The 15,539-nt window shown below is 47.6% G+C and overlaps 1 protein-coding gene across 1 annotated transcript in view; it reads left to right on the top strand.

Moving 5' to 3' along the window:
• The window catches only part of LOC125748359 (hormone-sensitive lipase-like), a 36,162-nt gene that overhangs the window by 4,866 nt on the left and 15,757 nt on the right, over positions 1-15,539 (top strand). The window contains exons 2-13 of the mRNA XM_049024394.1: positions 783-1,024; positions 1,682-1,966; positions 2,335-2,425; positions 2,554-2,577; positions 2,843-2,988; positions 3,140-3,325; positions 3,571-3,711; positions 4,255-4,399; positions 5,398-5,625; positions 6,292-6,438; positions 9,999-10,153; positions 10,349-10,604. Coding sequence (XP_048880351.1) covers positions 783-1,024; positions 1,682-1,966; positions 2,335-2,425; positions 2,554-2,577; positions 2,843-2,988; positions 3,140-3,325; positions 3,571-3,711; positions 4,255-4,399; positions 5,398-5,625; positions 6,292-6,438; positions 9,999-10,153; positions 10,349-10,604 — 2,046 coding nt within the window. The remainder of the gene's footprint in view (positions 1-782; positions 1,025-1,681; positions 1,967-2,334; positions 2,426-2,553; positions 2,578-2,842; positions 2,989-3,139; positions 3,326-3,570; positions 3,712-4,254; positions 4,400-5,397; positions 5,626-6,291; positions 6,439-9,998; positions 10,154-10,348; positions 10,605-15,539) is intronic.

Below are 15,539 nucleotides of genomic sequence, written 5' to 3'. Positions count from 1 at the left end.
TGTATGTTATCTAATCTATGTTATCTATCGCACCCACATTCTCTGAAGCTGGCACAGCTTCGCCCCTCTGTCTTTGGCTAACTATAGACATCAGACCCGTGACCCAGGGATGGAGTGGTGTTATTTGGGATAAGGACAAGGGGGATAATATCTGGCCAGGGAATGGAGAAAAAAGGGGGGGGTAGTAGGCCGCGTTTGATCAGGAGAGGAGCATGAATGAAAGTGAGGATTAGGGTAACACTCAGTGCTGCCCCTATTTTCATAGAAAATGAATAGTATGATTCCTCTCCTCTGGGAGAGTCCCCCTTCCTTTGTTGGAGACGAGGGGAAACCTCGGCATCCAACACCGATCAGTTTCTTCGCATATCAGATGGCCCATCCTGGGATTTCAAGACATTTCACCAGCAGTGTCAGTGGCAGCAGCTCTCCGACCACTACTGCCCAGGTTACTGCTGCAAACAGTGATAGGATTGGGAGATTAACTGACAGTGGATGTCATCTGTGTGGTCGCACAGGGGATGGGGCACCAGAATTGCAGCCCCCACGGGTGTTACAGCACACAAGGTTTGGAACCTTGATTGCGCGTGATCCTGCACCCGACGATGCAGCCAGCTCAGAATAGCCCATGTGCCTGCACACGTGACCTTCCTGCTGGCTGTTAAGTCTGCTTCATTGTTCATCGCTGCGAAGGCTTGAGACTGAATGCAACCCATAATTAACCGTGCCTTGGTGCCTCCAAATCAAGTGCTCCCCCTGTCTGACATCATGCCTCTGTCCTCCAGTAATGGACACCAAGGCCGTGTTCTCGGCCCTGTACTCCGTGTGTGAGGAAAACATCACCTTCTTCGCCGGGGGCCCCAAGGGCCCACAGGGGGATGCTGCCCGGCGGCTGGTAAAGGCCCTGACCCTTATTGAGGAGCACGCCCGCAGCCTGGAGCCCGTCGTCTCCGGCTTCGCCGCCATCTACCATCACTTTGACCTCGATCCCCAGACTCCTGCCAATGGCTACCGTTCTTTGGTCAAGGTGCACCTGCGTTATGGAGGGAAAATGCACATTCTCACACATGCAGTTACTCGATGTGCTCACATATTTTGGAGTGAACACATATACACACACACACATGCACACAGCTACACAATATTCTCACATGTTTTGGAGAGAATACACATACACACACATGCACATAATGTTTGCATCTGTTTTGGAGGGAACACATACATGCGCATGCAGACACACAGCTACTCGATGTGCTTGTGTGTTTTGGAGGTAATATGTACACACTCACACACGCAGTTACACGATGTGCTTGTGTGTTTTGGAGGGAATATGCACACACTCACACACGCAGTAACATGATGTGCTTGTGTGTTTTGGAGGGAATACGCACACACTCGCATACGCAGTTACACGATGTGCTTGCGTGTTTTTGGATGCCTCGCTGGTTTGCTTTGTTACCTGGGCCCTGTACGTGATCCTCTGTATCACATGAGTTTGCTGCCTCAGGCCAAAGACAAATTCAGGCAAATGTGGTGGGTACGCCTAGCATCCTGGCTTGGGCATGGCCAGCCCTTTGCCCTTTGCTGTCTAGGATATACTCCAAGCCACTTTGTGTCCCACACCCAGGTTAGGTACTTAAACCATGCCTGAATGGTAGGGTTTATGCTCTATCTTTCCACTCAGGTGGTACGCTCTTGCCTTCTCCACATCATCCACAAGGGGCGCTATATCTCCTCCAGCCGGCGCAGCATCTTCTTCCGGGCGGCGCACAACGCGGGCGAGATGGAGGCTTACTGCAGCGCCCTGTGCCAGCTGCGGGCCCTGATGTACTTGGCCCAGCGCCTGCTACATGACAACGGCCACGGCAACCTCTTCTTCCAGGAGGAGAGTGGCCTGAGCCAGAGTTTTGTGCGCGAGTATGCCTCCATGCACAAGGGCTGCTTCTATGGCCGCTGCCTGGGCTTCCAGGTACGCCTCCTGCTGCCTTCCCCATCTCCTGCCTTCCTCAGCTCTGAGCCAGTATTATGTCACACCTCAGTATTATACACACAGCATCATAGAGCTGCTGATTCTGCTTTTAAAAGGAACTGACTGTTCCTCTTTCTCTCTCTTCCTGTGTCTCCCCACTTTGCTGGTTTCTCCTTATCTCTTGCTCTTTCCTTCACACATTCTTTCCCACTCTCTCCCCATCTCTGTTCATCTCTCTCTTTCTCTCCCTCTCCCTCCTCTGTCTTCCCTTCCTATCTGTCTCTTTTTCCTCTCTCTTTCTCCCCATCCTCCCATTTCTCACTTCCGCTCCAACCTTCTCTCTACCCTTGCTCCTCTCTCTGGCCCAGTTCACTCCGGCGATACGGCCCTTCCTGCAGACCATTGCCATCGGCCTGGTGTCTTTCGGGGAGAACTACAAGCGGCACCAGTCTGGAATAGGTCAGTCCCCTGGTCCCCTTGCCCCTCCCCAGGTCCAGCTGGGGTGCTCACACACTGGTGAGATCTGCAGGCCATGGCCCTAACCCCATCCCTCTGTATGTTTATGCTGCACGCGCCCCCACACACAGTGGAGCCGGGCACTCCTCCATATGGTGAGTGGCCCTGCAAGGTGCTGTCCGGGACGGCACCACACTCCTGCCCTCCCCCATCTCCCCCACTGTCTCGGGTTGAATTGCAGTCTGTTAACTATGACCCCTCCCACCCAGATGTGTGCTCCTTGCAACTCAGCCTTTTTGTAGATATTTTCTTTCTTGCAGATGTCCTCCTCTCCCTTTTTCCTAACCCCTTTCAGATCCGTAATTTCCTCCCAACAACATGTGTGTTTCCTTCTCTCATGCCCCTCTTGATTTTGAGCAGGGGTGGCTGCCAGCTCCTTCTTCACCTCCGGAAAGTATGCCATTGACCCGGAGCTACGCGGGGCTGAGTTTGAGCGAATAACGCAAAACCTGGACGTGCACTTCTGGAAGTCCTTCTGGAACATCACAGAGATGGAGGTCTTGTCGGTAAGTTGGGGAAGCGCAGATCACCTCGGGCATATTTCCATGGTCAGTTTTAGCAGCTACTCCTTATACTTTATGGTGTGGATGAAGCCGGTGCTCAGTTGGTCATTAATCTGTCCCTTTTGTAATGTGACACCCCACCCCATCCTCATAGAGCCTGGCCAGCATGACCTCCACCCAGGTGCGTGTGAACCGCACCCTGTCCGTCCCCCCTGACCCCTTCGACCTGCCGCACGTGTCAGACCCCCTCATCTCGGTCACCGTGAGCCCCCCGGCGGCGCACTGTGGCCCTGCACCCATTCAGATGCGGCTCATTTCACACGAGTTACGGGAGGGGCAGGTAATGATGTCTACTGGTTCTTCTCCCTCTTCTCAGTCTCACTGGACCTCCCTCTCTCACTCAGTCTCCTTTTTCAAAGTGAATTTCAGTTGTTTTATTGGCATGATTATAATCAAGTAATAATGCCAGATGATAAGCACGACCAGGTAAATGAGGTAGCATGGTGAACTGGAAGTAATTACCCTTAGTGAGCGTCAGAGCTGTGTGCTATTCCGCCTCTATCTCTCCTGTCTCTCTCTTTGCAGGACAGCGAGGAGCTGCTGGCCATCTCCCGCTCAGAGGGGCTCTCGCTGGGCCTAAGGGCCCAGCCCAGCCCCCCCTCCCCCTGGCTGCTGGTTCACTACCATGGTGGGGGTTTCGTGGCACAGACCTCCAAGTCACACGAGGTATCTGTCACATGAGCATGGGGGCATGGAAAGTGGCAGCTCTGGGGGTGTCATGCTGGTGCCTGGGATTGAGGTTTGTGTCATCAGAAGATTCCAGATAAAATTTCAGATAGAGATGAAGGAGCATTTCAGACGAGTGATGAGAGACAGCCTAGATGCACTGGCAGCCTTCAGTTCTGTTTGCCAGCTCGCCCAACATCATCCTTTGCCTTCCTTCGCCATAAAGCACCTTCGTACTTGCAGGTGCTGTAATTAATGACCTGCTATCCCAGCACCAGCCTATTGTCCTGCCATGGGTTTCAGAGAGGTTCGGTTACCATGCTGATAGTAACACCAGGGTGGGCCCCCCCCAGAGTGTGGCCCCCCCAGGCTTGAGTTTCTGTTTTTCCCTGCTCCATTTCAGCTGCTCTGATCCTGCTTCCCCAAATCCACACTCTTTCTGGCAGACAGCCCATCTGGACCCTGACTCATGGGGTTCCAGCAGAGCCTGCACTCCTTGCAGGGTATTTTTCTGAGCACCCTCCTTCCTGCTCCCCCTTCCAGCCATACCTAAAAAGCTGGTCCCAGGAACTGGGTCTGCCCATCCTGTCGGTGGATTACTCCCTGGCCCCCGAGGCCCCCTTCCCCCGAGCCCTGGAGGAGTGCTTCTACGGCTACTGCTGGGCTCTCAAGAACCACCATCTCCTGGGTGAGTGCCAGGCCCTGCCCCCGGTCCTTCATGCTGGGTCCTGTGTGCTCTCTGTCTCTCTCTCTCTTTGTCTGTCTCTCTCTTCTCACTCTCTCTCTGTCTGTGTCTGTCTGTGTCTCCCTTTGTCTATGTATGTCTCTTTCTGTCTCTGTCTCTCCCTTACTGGTACATGCCTAGCGCAGTGCTGCTACATGGCGCTAACTAGTGCTGGGCAGCACAGTTCGTATAATGTTTTTTTTTTCTTCAAGATTGTGGTAATTTCATGGTATATTATGGTATGAAGTTCACGCTTTCCTCAGCATTAAGCGTTTGCATCAATAAAATACAAGGTGTGTTCTTATTATAAAAGAGTTTACATTCAGCTTCATAGTATAACCAGCATGCATTAGTAGATTTTTAATATATATTCAGCTCGATAGCGACATGTCTTATTGATTATAGCTATATACTTAGCTTGAGAAAAAGCTTTATTGGACTAATGTATTTTGCTACATAGTGACATGTTTTACTGATAACTGTATACTTAACTTGGTAGCAACATGTTTGCTTAACAAACATGATTGTTAGCATGATAAATCGATAATTAGGGATTTTGCTTTACCGATAATACATTTAATTGCAGACTTTATTATATTACACATAATCCAAGACTGAAGTAGTACCTCTCAATGTACAGTTAACAGGCGTCTGTACACTCTGTAGAGTGATCCATTGCACTTCTAACAGTGAACAATATTATATAATTTGCTGCCTACTGAAGCATTACTGCTTTTGTTTCGGCTATGTTGTAATATGGCGGTATATGAAAGATTCATAGCGTGCAGGAAATGAAAACCAGCTTACCACCCAGCAGCAGTGGTAACCCATCCAACCATCCATCCATCCATCCATCTCCAAAGCACTGATCCGTGCCAAGGTTATGGTGGGAGGGGAGTGCAGGGGGGAGCCCCAAACAGGACGTCATTGTAACACTGTCACACTCGTAATCCCTTGGCCAGGATGGACAGGCGAGAGTGTCTGCCTGGCTGGCGACAGTGCTGGGGGTAACCTTTGCCTGACGGTGTCCATGCGGGCTGTGGCGCATGGCGTGCGTTTGCCCAACGGCATCATGGTCGCCTACCCTTCCACGCTGCTGACAGCCTACGCCTCTCCCTCGCGCCTGCTCACCTTCACAGACCCCCTGCTGCCTCTCAGTGTGCTGTCCCGATGCCTCAGCGCCTATGCCGGTGAGCTGTCGCATTGCTCCCGCCACTTACAGCTGCATCCATGTTAAGGGGGCTGAATCAGCAAGAGGCCTATTTTGAAGTCAGATAGCTATTTGAAGACCCCACATTACGCCAAGGCTTCTAGAATCTGACCCTAATCCTAAGAATACGGTGCCCCAGGGAAATTTGCTCCCACGTTCTGTAGATGCCACTGCGGTTTTATGGAATGCGTTTTATAATTTGGAGGATTTGGGGCCTTCTGTTACAGTTAAACTTATGACTCATGGATGAAATGAGCTAAAAACTCCAGCCAGTAAAAATTTAAAATCCTTGATAACATAATCTGCGACCCTAGTTTAGAGATTAGCAAAACAACCTGTGGCCTGTTTCTTGACTGTCTTGACAGACTGAACAGAATTAGCACTAAACCATTATTTACATATTTAGCACGTCTTGCTCGCTGTCTGACACTGACGACTGATGCCGGTCTCCAATGATTTTTTTTTGTGGGTGTAACAAGGTTTAATGGAATTAGCAATTTTTTCTCACAGGCCTTAATTTGATAATTGCTGATCAGTTAAGTAATGTAAATGTGAAAGAGAGGCCTTTAAATGTAGCTTCACACTGCCGTTTGTGCCGGTGTTGTGTCTCTGGCCCACTCACCTCCGACTTCTGTTCTGGCCCTAGGCTTGGAGCCGCAGGTGGAGAAACAGGTGGAGAAAGTGAGCACGCTTGGCATGGTGAGGAAGGACACAGCTCTGCTCCTGAGGGACTTAAAGCAGGGGGCGTCCAACTGGATCCAGGCCCTGCTGGACCCGAACCGGGCCTCCACCGGTACTGGCACCCCCACATGTACCTGTGTGTGTGCACATGCATGCATGTCTGCGTATGTATGCATGTGTGTGTGACTGTAATGGCACTGGCTTGCAGTGTGTTTGTATGGATGAAGTCAATCATAAGCCTGCCTTGTAGGACATTGACAGGCATGTTGTATGTGATTCCAGGCTCTTCATCTCTCTCCGCTCGCTTTTCTGGCAGCCAGATTTACCATTTAATCGACTTTAACTAAGTTGTTGTGCTGCATTTTCTTGCTGATATGCATGCCATATAGGCAACTGACTTCTAATGACTTAGCCCGATTTTAGGATTGAGATGCTAAGTGTCTCAGTTTCCCTCTGCTATTGTACATTAACAGCCTATTCGGCCTCCGCTGTCCTGTCCTGCCCTGCTCCTTTCTTAGCCTCTCTCGTCTCTGCAGTCTGTTGCCACCTGTTGGCGTGTCTCAGTCGCCACCTGAACGTTGTGATGACTTTGCTCCGCCTTCCCAGCTCTGTCCCTGCTTCTGGTAGGAGGTTGTGTGTAGTGTCACGTAGCCACCGCCATGGTCTCCACCAAAACCATTCCACACCTTCCGCTTCTCCACGTTTGACATCTACTGCAGGGGACTGGCTATTGGGATGTCAATCACAGATATTGATGACAGGATGCTCCTGACCTGTTTGAACTTTAAATCCCCTAGGGCTGTCTGATGGCATCATGGCACCAGGTCTCCTTTCTTTAGTGCAACAGTCAGCCTTGATTGGTCTTTGAAGCTACTGAAAGAACTGAAAAATAAGTAGCATTACCAGCACTGGGACACAGGCCTGTTCCATGTCTGCTTATTTAGGCTAAGCAGACAAAGCACCCTCGGACATTTAGAGGAACAACGGATCCAGTCAAGGGAGACCAGGCACATCCATGTGCTTCAAGAGCCCCTTTGTTTCTGCTAAGGATACAAATTTGAGCTTGTCTTACATATGCAAGTCTTAGAAGTTTCAATATGTATGGCACAAAGAAGCTGTTAACCGAATCTGTAAAGTGTGTTTATTTGTAAAGGTCAATCCTCTCATTCTTTTCGGTTGACTTCCATATTCAATCCTGCAGGAACAATGCACAATTCTTGTTGCCTGTCTGAGCGTTGTTAGCATTCAGCTGAGGCAGTACAGCCCCCTCCTGAGTGGTATGGCTTTGGTATATAAAGAGCCTGTGTGCAGTACAATGCAGCTGTTAGCTTTCAGCCATGCAGGGATTATCCTTTAGCAATGCAAATGAAAGTCTTTAGCAGTGCAGGTGTTAGCCATTAGCCATGCACATGTGATTCCATAGACATGCATGCATTTCAGTTCAATTCAGTGTTATTTGTATAGCACATTTTCACAACATTACAGTGTCCCAAACACCTGTACGTTATCCCTGCCCAAAGTTCACAGTGAGCAATCCAGAGGTATCTGTGGCAAAGAAAAACTTCTTAGCAGGAAGAAAACTTGGGAGAAACCAGACTCAAAAGGGCGAGCCCATCCTCCAGGGGCCGACAGAGGAATTGAAATAAACAAGGTGGCAAAATCCTTAAGATTCGACTTTAAATGTGGAAGACAGACAGCTATTGGCAGGCAGGCGCTGGTGCTGCTTCTAACGCCAGGATGAACATTGGTACGGCTGCAGGACAGGCAAGAGAGCCGTGACAGGCAGAAGGGCGAGCAGGCCAGAAGGACATAACAGGTAGTAGAGGTATTGCAGGCAGCAGGGTAGGCAGGATATCTTGGTTTATTTATTTATTTTTAATTTTTAGCAGGGCGGGCCGGGGCGGGATTCTCCAGGCAACACACTCCAGGTGGGGTGGGGGGGGGGATAAAAAAGAACATTAACCAAAGTAGTGAAGACTAGACGCAGTGCAGTGCAGACAGTTAGGTGAGTGCAATATGTAAGCTCCAGTAGATAAGGCTATGGCAGCATAAGTAGGAGGGAGAGGCAAGCGGGAACCAGGCATGGGGAGTCCCTGAAATGTCAGCACTCTAATTCCATAAGGGAGTGTGAAGCTAGAGTTCAGTCCCCACCCAGCTCTGCACCTCACACTGTGGGCCTAATTGTGCCTGAGCAGTTAGCTATAGTAACAGCACTGACAGTACAGTTCATCCATTATGCTTAAGCAATGCACATGCTAGCCTTTAGGCAAGTAGTTAGTCTTTAGCATACGCCTTTGCCTGTAACAGTTCAGATTTCAGCTGTTAGCAGCGTGTGGTTTTTAGCAGTACAGATGCTGTTCCACAGGACTGGTGCTCTACCTAACAAAACTAGAATGCCAACCCACAAGTGTTCCTCACTTCATTGGGGTGGGGGGCATACAAGCACTTGTGGGTCCACTATCAAGCAACCAGTCCTTCACAGGACAGCAGAGCAGCTAAGAGGCAGGGGTGGTGAGGCTCTCGCAGTACCCCAGAACTGTACATCATCAGTAATCTAATAAAGCAGGCTGGATCTGCTGTAACAAAACAGTCAGTTATACTATCAGGCTAAATGGTAAACGTTTTTATAGTAATTAGTAACAAAAAAAACTCCTTCTGCAACACATTGCGAAACATATTTCATTAATGTAAATGCTTAAATGATTGCATAATCAGCCACCCAGCTGATCAGCATGTCACATGAGGAAGGAATTTGGACAGTGGAAGAGATTTTGCATGAAAGTACCACTTATCTGCCTATAACAATTAACAGTGATTATTCTCTTATGGTCATTTGCCTGATTTAAACTTATTTAATGTTTTAATAGTGCTGGTTAAAGCTTTAGCTACTTCTTAGTTATAGGTTACTACTTTAGCCCAAACCTGCAATTAGAATTGGAATAGCTGACATGCATCATTAGTATGCAAATTAGGGTTTGTTTCACTTTTGCATACACAGATGTGATCATTTTGAAAGCCAGACTGTTCTCGCTATTAGCGGATGACATTTTAGCTGTCTGCAGTTATATCAATTGAACCTTTGATGAGATGATCTGTCAGCACAAACTCGGGTCTCAGTAATAGATTCCAGCACCTCTTCGGGGATCTCTAGTCTTGTTGCTGTGACACTATGTTGTCCAGCCTGTCCCCATCATCCCCGGTGCTTGGTGTCATCCTGCTACTATGATTCAGCCAGCCATATTTTCCATATTTGTCTTGTGCTGTCCTGTTGTAGTGTGGGGCCCCCTTCTGTCCATATGTGGTAATGCCATCTTCATGTCTTTAGCTTGCCATGTTGGGCGCCATGTTAAGATTGAGTGATTCTTAGCATTCTCTGCCCTTGTCAGGTTTTGTATGCGTCGATGTTTGAGCTTCTGAGCGTCTCTCTCTGCTTGGTTACTCGTCTGTTTCCTGCTGACCACCTGCGAGTCTGCCCCTCCCCCCCATTGTATTCCTGAATGTGACTCTCACATGCCTTGTTTATTGCTTCTGTTCTCTGGAGCAGTGCTATTTTGTTTGTGTATCTGTACATCAGAGAATGCTCCTTTCTCTTCATTCTCCCTTCATCTCTGATCCAAAAACCTGATTTTCCCCCCTGTTAACCAATCCCCCCCCCCCCACCCTGTTTCACAGACACGATGAGGAAGAGCGTCTCAGAGGCCAGCATCAGTTCCTCGCACTCAGGCCCCGTGCAAATCTCTCTGCGCCAGGAGTCGCTGAAGAGCCAGACCTGCCTGGACCTGAGCTCCCATAGAGACCCCAACCCGTCCCTGCCCTCAGAGCACGGGGTAACGTGTCCCTGTGCCATCTCTAAAGCTCAACCTTAACTAAGCCATTTAGTTACAGTAAAACTGATGATTCACTGGGTCCAGCTGGTGTATTCCTGTGCCCTTCATGTGTCACTCAGAGAGCATGGAGGGTGTGTCCAGCTGCCATACATAATTCTGTGTCCTCACTCAACCATCGCCCTCCCCCCATCGCAGGCCAAGGACGTCAGCTTCTTCCTCACAACGGAGGATGAGCAGTTGGGCCTGATGTCCCCGCCCCCTGGTGGCCCAGGCGAGCCATATTCCCAGGAATTCCCTGAGGGTTTTGAGCCGCTGCGCTCGGAGCGGCTGGCTGAAATGAGGGTGCAGAGCTCACCCATCGTCCGCAACCCCTACATGTCCCCCCTGTTGGCCCCAGACAGCATGCTGAGAGGTCTCCCGCCCATCCACATAGTGGTGAGGGCTCCACCACACCCTGATCCTCACCCCTGTAACTCTTCCTTGTTTATAGTGATGTCTTGGCTCCTACTTCCCTTAGCTAATAATCAGCTAATAATAGTCTTTTGGTACTGTTTACTTAACATGGCCCTGTCTTTTTAAAACGTCCTTCTCACTACCTCCTTCCTATGTCTCCCATTCCTGCTGGCCCTCAGGCCAGCGCCCTGGACCCCATATTAGACGACTCCATCATGTTCGCCAAGAGACTCAGGAATATAGAGCAGCCGGTGACCCTGTGTGTGGTTGAGGACCTTCCTCACGGCTTTCTCAGTCTGTCTCAGCTCTCGAGGGAGACACGAGAGGCTACCAACATCTGCGTGGAGCAAATACGGAAAGTCTTCCTCCACCAGGCCCCGCCTCCGGCCAATCGCAGGCACCGGAAGCTCGAGAGGACCAATCAGGGTGCTGCGACTCCCGTAGGTGGAGCTGCTAGATTGTTGGCGGGGATCATCCAGGAGGAGGGATCATCTACTGGGGGAGCACCTGACACTGGGGCAGAGGAGGCTGACAAACAGAGGAATTCTTAGTGTGGGGAGACTGGGGTGTAGAAGGGAGGAGCAGAGCGGAGCACTGTGTGGGAGGAGCATGCAGGACAGGGGAAAGGAACAAGTGAGGTAGGAAAGCTGAAGAGAAAGCACAGGAGCCCCTTCTCAGACTACCTTGACCAGGAATACAAGGGCCAAGCTCCTGAGCGCTGTCACTGCACAAGAGGATGCACTCCGACAGCACGTGAATCCACCATGTTTGCCATGGCATCCATTTAATCTGCAAGTATGCCCACACTATAGGCAGGTATCATTCTGACCCACACAAGCACAAGTACCAGGTACGGCACGCAGATCTGGCTACACACCCCAGCTCTGAGCCACTTAGGTGCAGAGAAGCCAAAGTAACAGGCTTGGGGGGGGGGGGACATGCAGATGCTATCGACAGGGGGGAGGCACAGTGAGATCTGGAGGAAGTGTCTTCTCGTCACATATTGCCTTATGTGCTCAAGCTCACTGATTGCATATCCAAATAACCAGCTCAAGAGCAGAAACCATAACAGGAAGGCTGAATAATTGCAACTGGAAATGCAGTGTTTTTTTAAAAAAAAATCATATCCAGAAACTGTATACATTCAGTACTTTAATAGTATTCCATTGATTTAATTAATTTGTTGTTATAAGAATGTAGTTATTTCTTTCATTTTGTGGAGGAGGGATTGGTCAATTTTGCCACCTGTTTACTGTTTTTTTTTTTTTTAAATTATATGAACCATAACAGTTTGGCAGAATCAAATGTGTTGTCGGAGTAACATCATCAGTGTATGTTAAACTCACAACAGATTTCCTGTGTGGAACCTGCATTCCCAGGCGGCCCGGGTGACAGTGACCCATTTACGCAGGTCTCTCCAGTCTTGACGATGGCTCAGAGCTTAATTTGAGCAAATCCCTAAACGCTACAACAACCATCTTTGACCATAATCTAGAGCATGTGAATTAATAAGGCCCTGATTTTTATACCTCATCTCTATTAATGAGTTATACTCCATTGCATTTAGTTACCTGTGTTTATCATTTATACACCTAAAAGGATATGGTGTCTTTGAAGTGGTTGACTTTGATGTGATCTGGAGGGAGAGGAACTGCAATCTGCTTTGCAGATACTGATTGTGATATTTCAGTGGGCCTCAAATGGGGGGGGGTGGAAACAGCCTGTCTTGTACGTGTTCCGTGTTAAGTTTGACCGTGATTGTTTATGTTGTGTAAGTTTTGCAATTGCTCAGTACTTTACCAGGGTTTGCCGTGAAGTGTGAAATTGATTAGCGGGTCGGTCCCAGTTCCACCTCACGCCTTTCCAGAACTGTGCAAGTTGACAGGAAGCAATGTGTCGTGTGTTCATTTGCTTCTAACAGATAAATAGGTGTGCAGTTTTTGTGCGGTTTTCACTTTATGCCCTCTTTAATAATGGGCAATTGCAATAAATCTAAGAAAAAGCTGGTTTGGGTTTATTGCAGTAGCTTTAAGATAAGCTGCTTCAGCAAGGCCCATGACACCATGGGCGTGAGCAGCACACCTCTCTCATTACCACTTACGCTTCACATATCTACTCCTTGAGGCCATGTAGCTTCACAGTGCCCCCTTGTGGACAAAACTGACAATTTTGCACATTTTACATGAGTTCGTTTTCACTGGTCAAGTTTCACCTCTGAGAAGAAGGATTTCAAGTGGATAAGTTGTCATTATGAAGCAAATTGAATATCTTCCATTAAGTCTGGATGGGGGGCCGGCATGGTGGTGCAGTGGTTAGCACTGTTGTCTCACACCTCTGGGACCGGGTTCGAGTTTCCGCCTGGGTCACATGTGTGTGGAGTTTGCATGTTCTCCCCATGCCGTCATGGGGTTTCCTCCGGGTACTCCGGTTTCCCCCCACAGTCTAAAAACATGCTGAGGCTAATTGGAGTTGCTAAATTGCCCATAGGTGGGCATGTGAGAGTGAATGCTGTGTGAGTGTGCCCTGCGATGGGCTGGCCCCCCATCCTGGGTTGTTCCCTGCCTCGTGCCCATTGATTCCAGGATAGGTTTTGGACCCCCCTCAACCCAGTAGGATAAGCGGTTTGGAAAATGGATGGATGGATGGATGGATGGATGGGTGGATGGATGTGAAAAAAATGAATATTTTGTAATACTGAAATTCAGCATCCATTTCAAATAACCTTGTATGACACTTAAGTATATTTTATAAACCTTTGAATAATGCATGCTAATGATCCGAACCAAAAATTTACTGGAATATAGTGAACACTTTAAATTTACATATCTGTGGCATCTTGTAGCATAATAAATTTACAGGATGCTAATATTGCATTATTACTGAAGTGATCTAGCATTCTTTAGTAAATCATTGATGATTATTTAGTGTTTTCATTTAATGGTGTCAATATTTATTTACGCTTACTGTTACTCTTCCCCAATTATTTAGTTGTTGCCTAGTAAAAATGGGATAATGGGGAAGGTTTATCTGTAAAATTTCATTTTTTTCATACTGTCATGGTTATAGGTTAAAATGAAGCAGTTTATCATACATTCAATAAGCTGACACTTTAAGGGCATGGATTAGGGTTTGGAAAGTAGGGATATATCCCTGACATCACTGTGGGTGTACTGTGTGTTTAGGATGGGGGGCTCGGGGCTGATTTATTCCCTATCAGTATTGAAACTAAACAGATACTTACTTTCTTTCAGACATAAAACTTGAACAATAACATTGTAAACAACCACAAGCCATAAAGACAAAGAGAAAAAAAAACACTTTGCTTTTAGTTTAAATCCACCTCAAGTGCAAATATGCGTTAAATGTATTTTTTAAATACAAATTCTGTAGAATGTTAACTTTGTTCTATGTAGTCATTCTTATGTGTCATTGCTCTTATGGATAAATATAATGGATATTTCAGGACTGGTCGAATGCCGGAGATTATAAGATATATACTTATATACACCAGACGTTATGATTTTATTACTGTATTTTTTTAAATAAAAATATCCAACATATTCCCCTTTGACACTTTTATGTTTTTCAAACTTGCTTTTTTCCTGAGCTGTTATCCCACACTCAATACGATAAGAACATAAAAAATTTACAAACGAGAGGAAGTCATTTGGCCCCTTAAGCTTGTTTGGGGAGAACTAAACTAATAGTTTAAAGTTGTTAAAATGTAATCTAGCTCTCACTTAAAGGAACCCAAGGTTTTAGCTTGCACTACAGGAAAACTATTCCATACTCTACACGCTGTGTAAAGTGCTTTCTCAAATCCAGTTTAAAATGTTCTAATTTCCACCTATAACAATTCATGTTGTCACAAATTTTTTTCTTCCAAAATAATTTGAATGTGAATTATATAATACACTCATAAATTCAACAGTAACCATGGTCAGCATTATTTGTGGTGACTGCCAGAATATTGCTAATACTGTATCTATGCTAGATCTTCAGTTACTGCCTTTACTTGTGTGTACCGATCAGCCGCAACATTAAAACCACCTGCATAATATTGCGTAGGTCCCCTTCATGCTGCCAAAACAGCTCTGACCCCTTGAGGCTTGGACTCCACAAGACCTCTGAAGGTGTCCATTGGCATCTGGTACCAAGACATTAGCAGCAGATGTCTTCAAGTCCTGTATTTTATGAGATGGGGCCTCCATGGATCGGATATGTTTGTCCAGCACATCCCACAGATGCTCGATCAGATTAAGATCTGGGGAATTTGGAGGCCAAATCAACACCTTGAACTCTTTTTCATGTTCCTCAATGCATTCCTGAACAATTTTTGTAGCGTGGCGGGGTGCATTATCTGCTGAAACAGGCCACTGCTATCGGGGAATACCGTTGCCGTAAAGGGGTCCACTTGGTCTGCAAAATGTTTAGTTAGGTGGTACCTGTAAAAGTAACATCTATATGAATGCCAGGACCAAAGGTTCCCAGCAGAACATTGCCCAGAGCATCACACTGCTTCTGCTGGCTTGCCTTCCTCCCATAGTGCATCCTGGTGCCATCTCTTCCTCAGGTAAATGGCACAAACACTGGGCTGTCCACATGGGACAGAAAACATGACTCAGCAAGCTGTGATGCACTGTGTTCTGGTATCTTTCTGTCATAGCCAGCATTAACTTTGACAGCAATTTGTGCTACAGTAGCTCTCCTGTGGGGTTGGATCAGGCAGGCTAGTTTTTGCTCCCCATGTATATCAATCAACCTTGGGCGCCCATAACCCCATCACTGGTTCACCGACTGGCCTTCTTTGGACCACTTTTGGTAGGTACTGCTCACTGCATACCAGACCACAGAAGACCTGCTGTTTTGGAGATACTCTGACACAGTTGTCTAGCTATCACAATTGGACCCAAATCATAATTGCTCAGATCCT

Source organism: Brienomyrus brachyistius, chromosome 9 (assembly GCF_023856365.1).
Source record: "Brienomyrus brachyistius isolate T26 chromosome 9, BBRACH_0.4, whole genome shotgun sequence".
NCBI classification, from domain to species: domain Eukaryota; kingdom Metazoa; phylum Chordata; class Actinopteri; order Osteoglossiformes; family Mormyridae; genus Brienomyrus; species Brienomyrus brachyistius.
The sequence above is the reverse complement of the archived record's forward strand: the minus strand, read 5'-3'. Positions and strand labels throughout refer to the sequence as shown.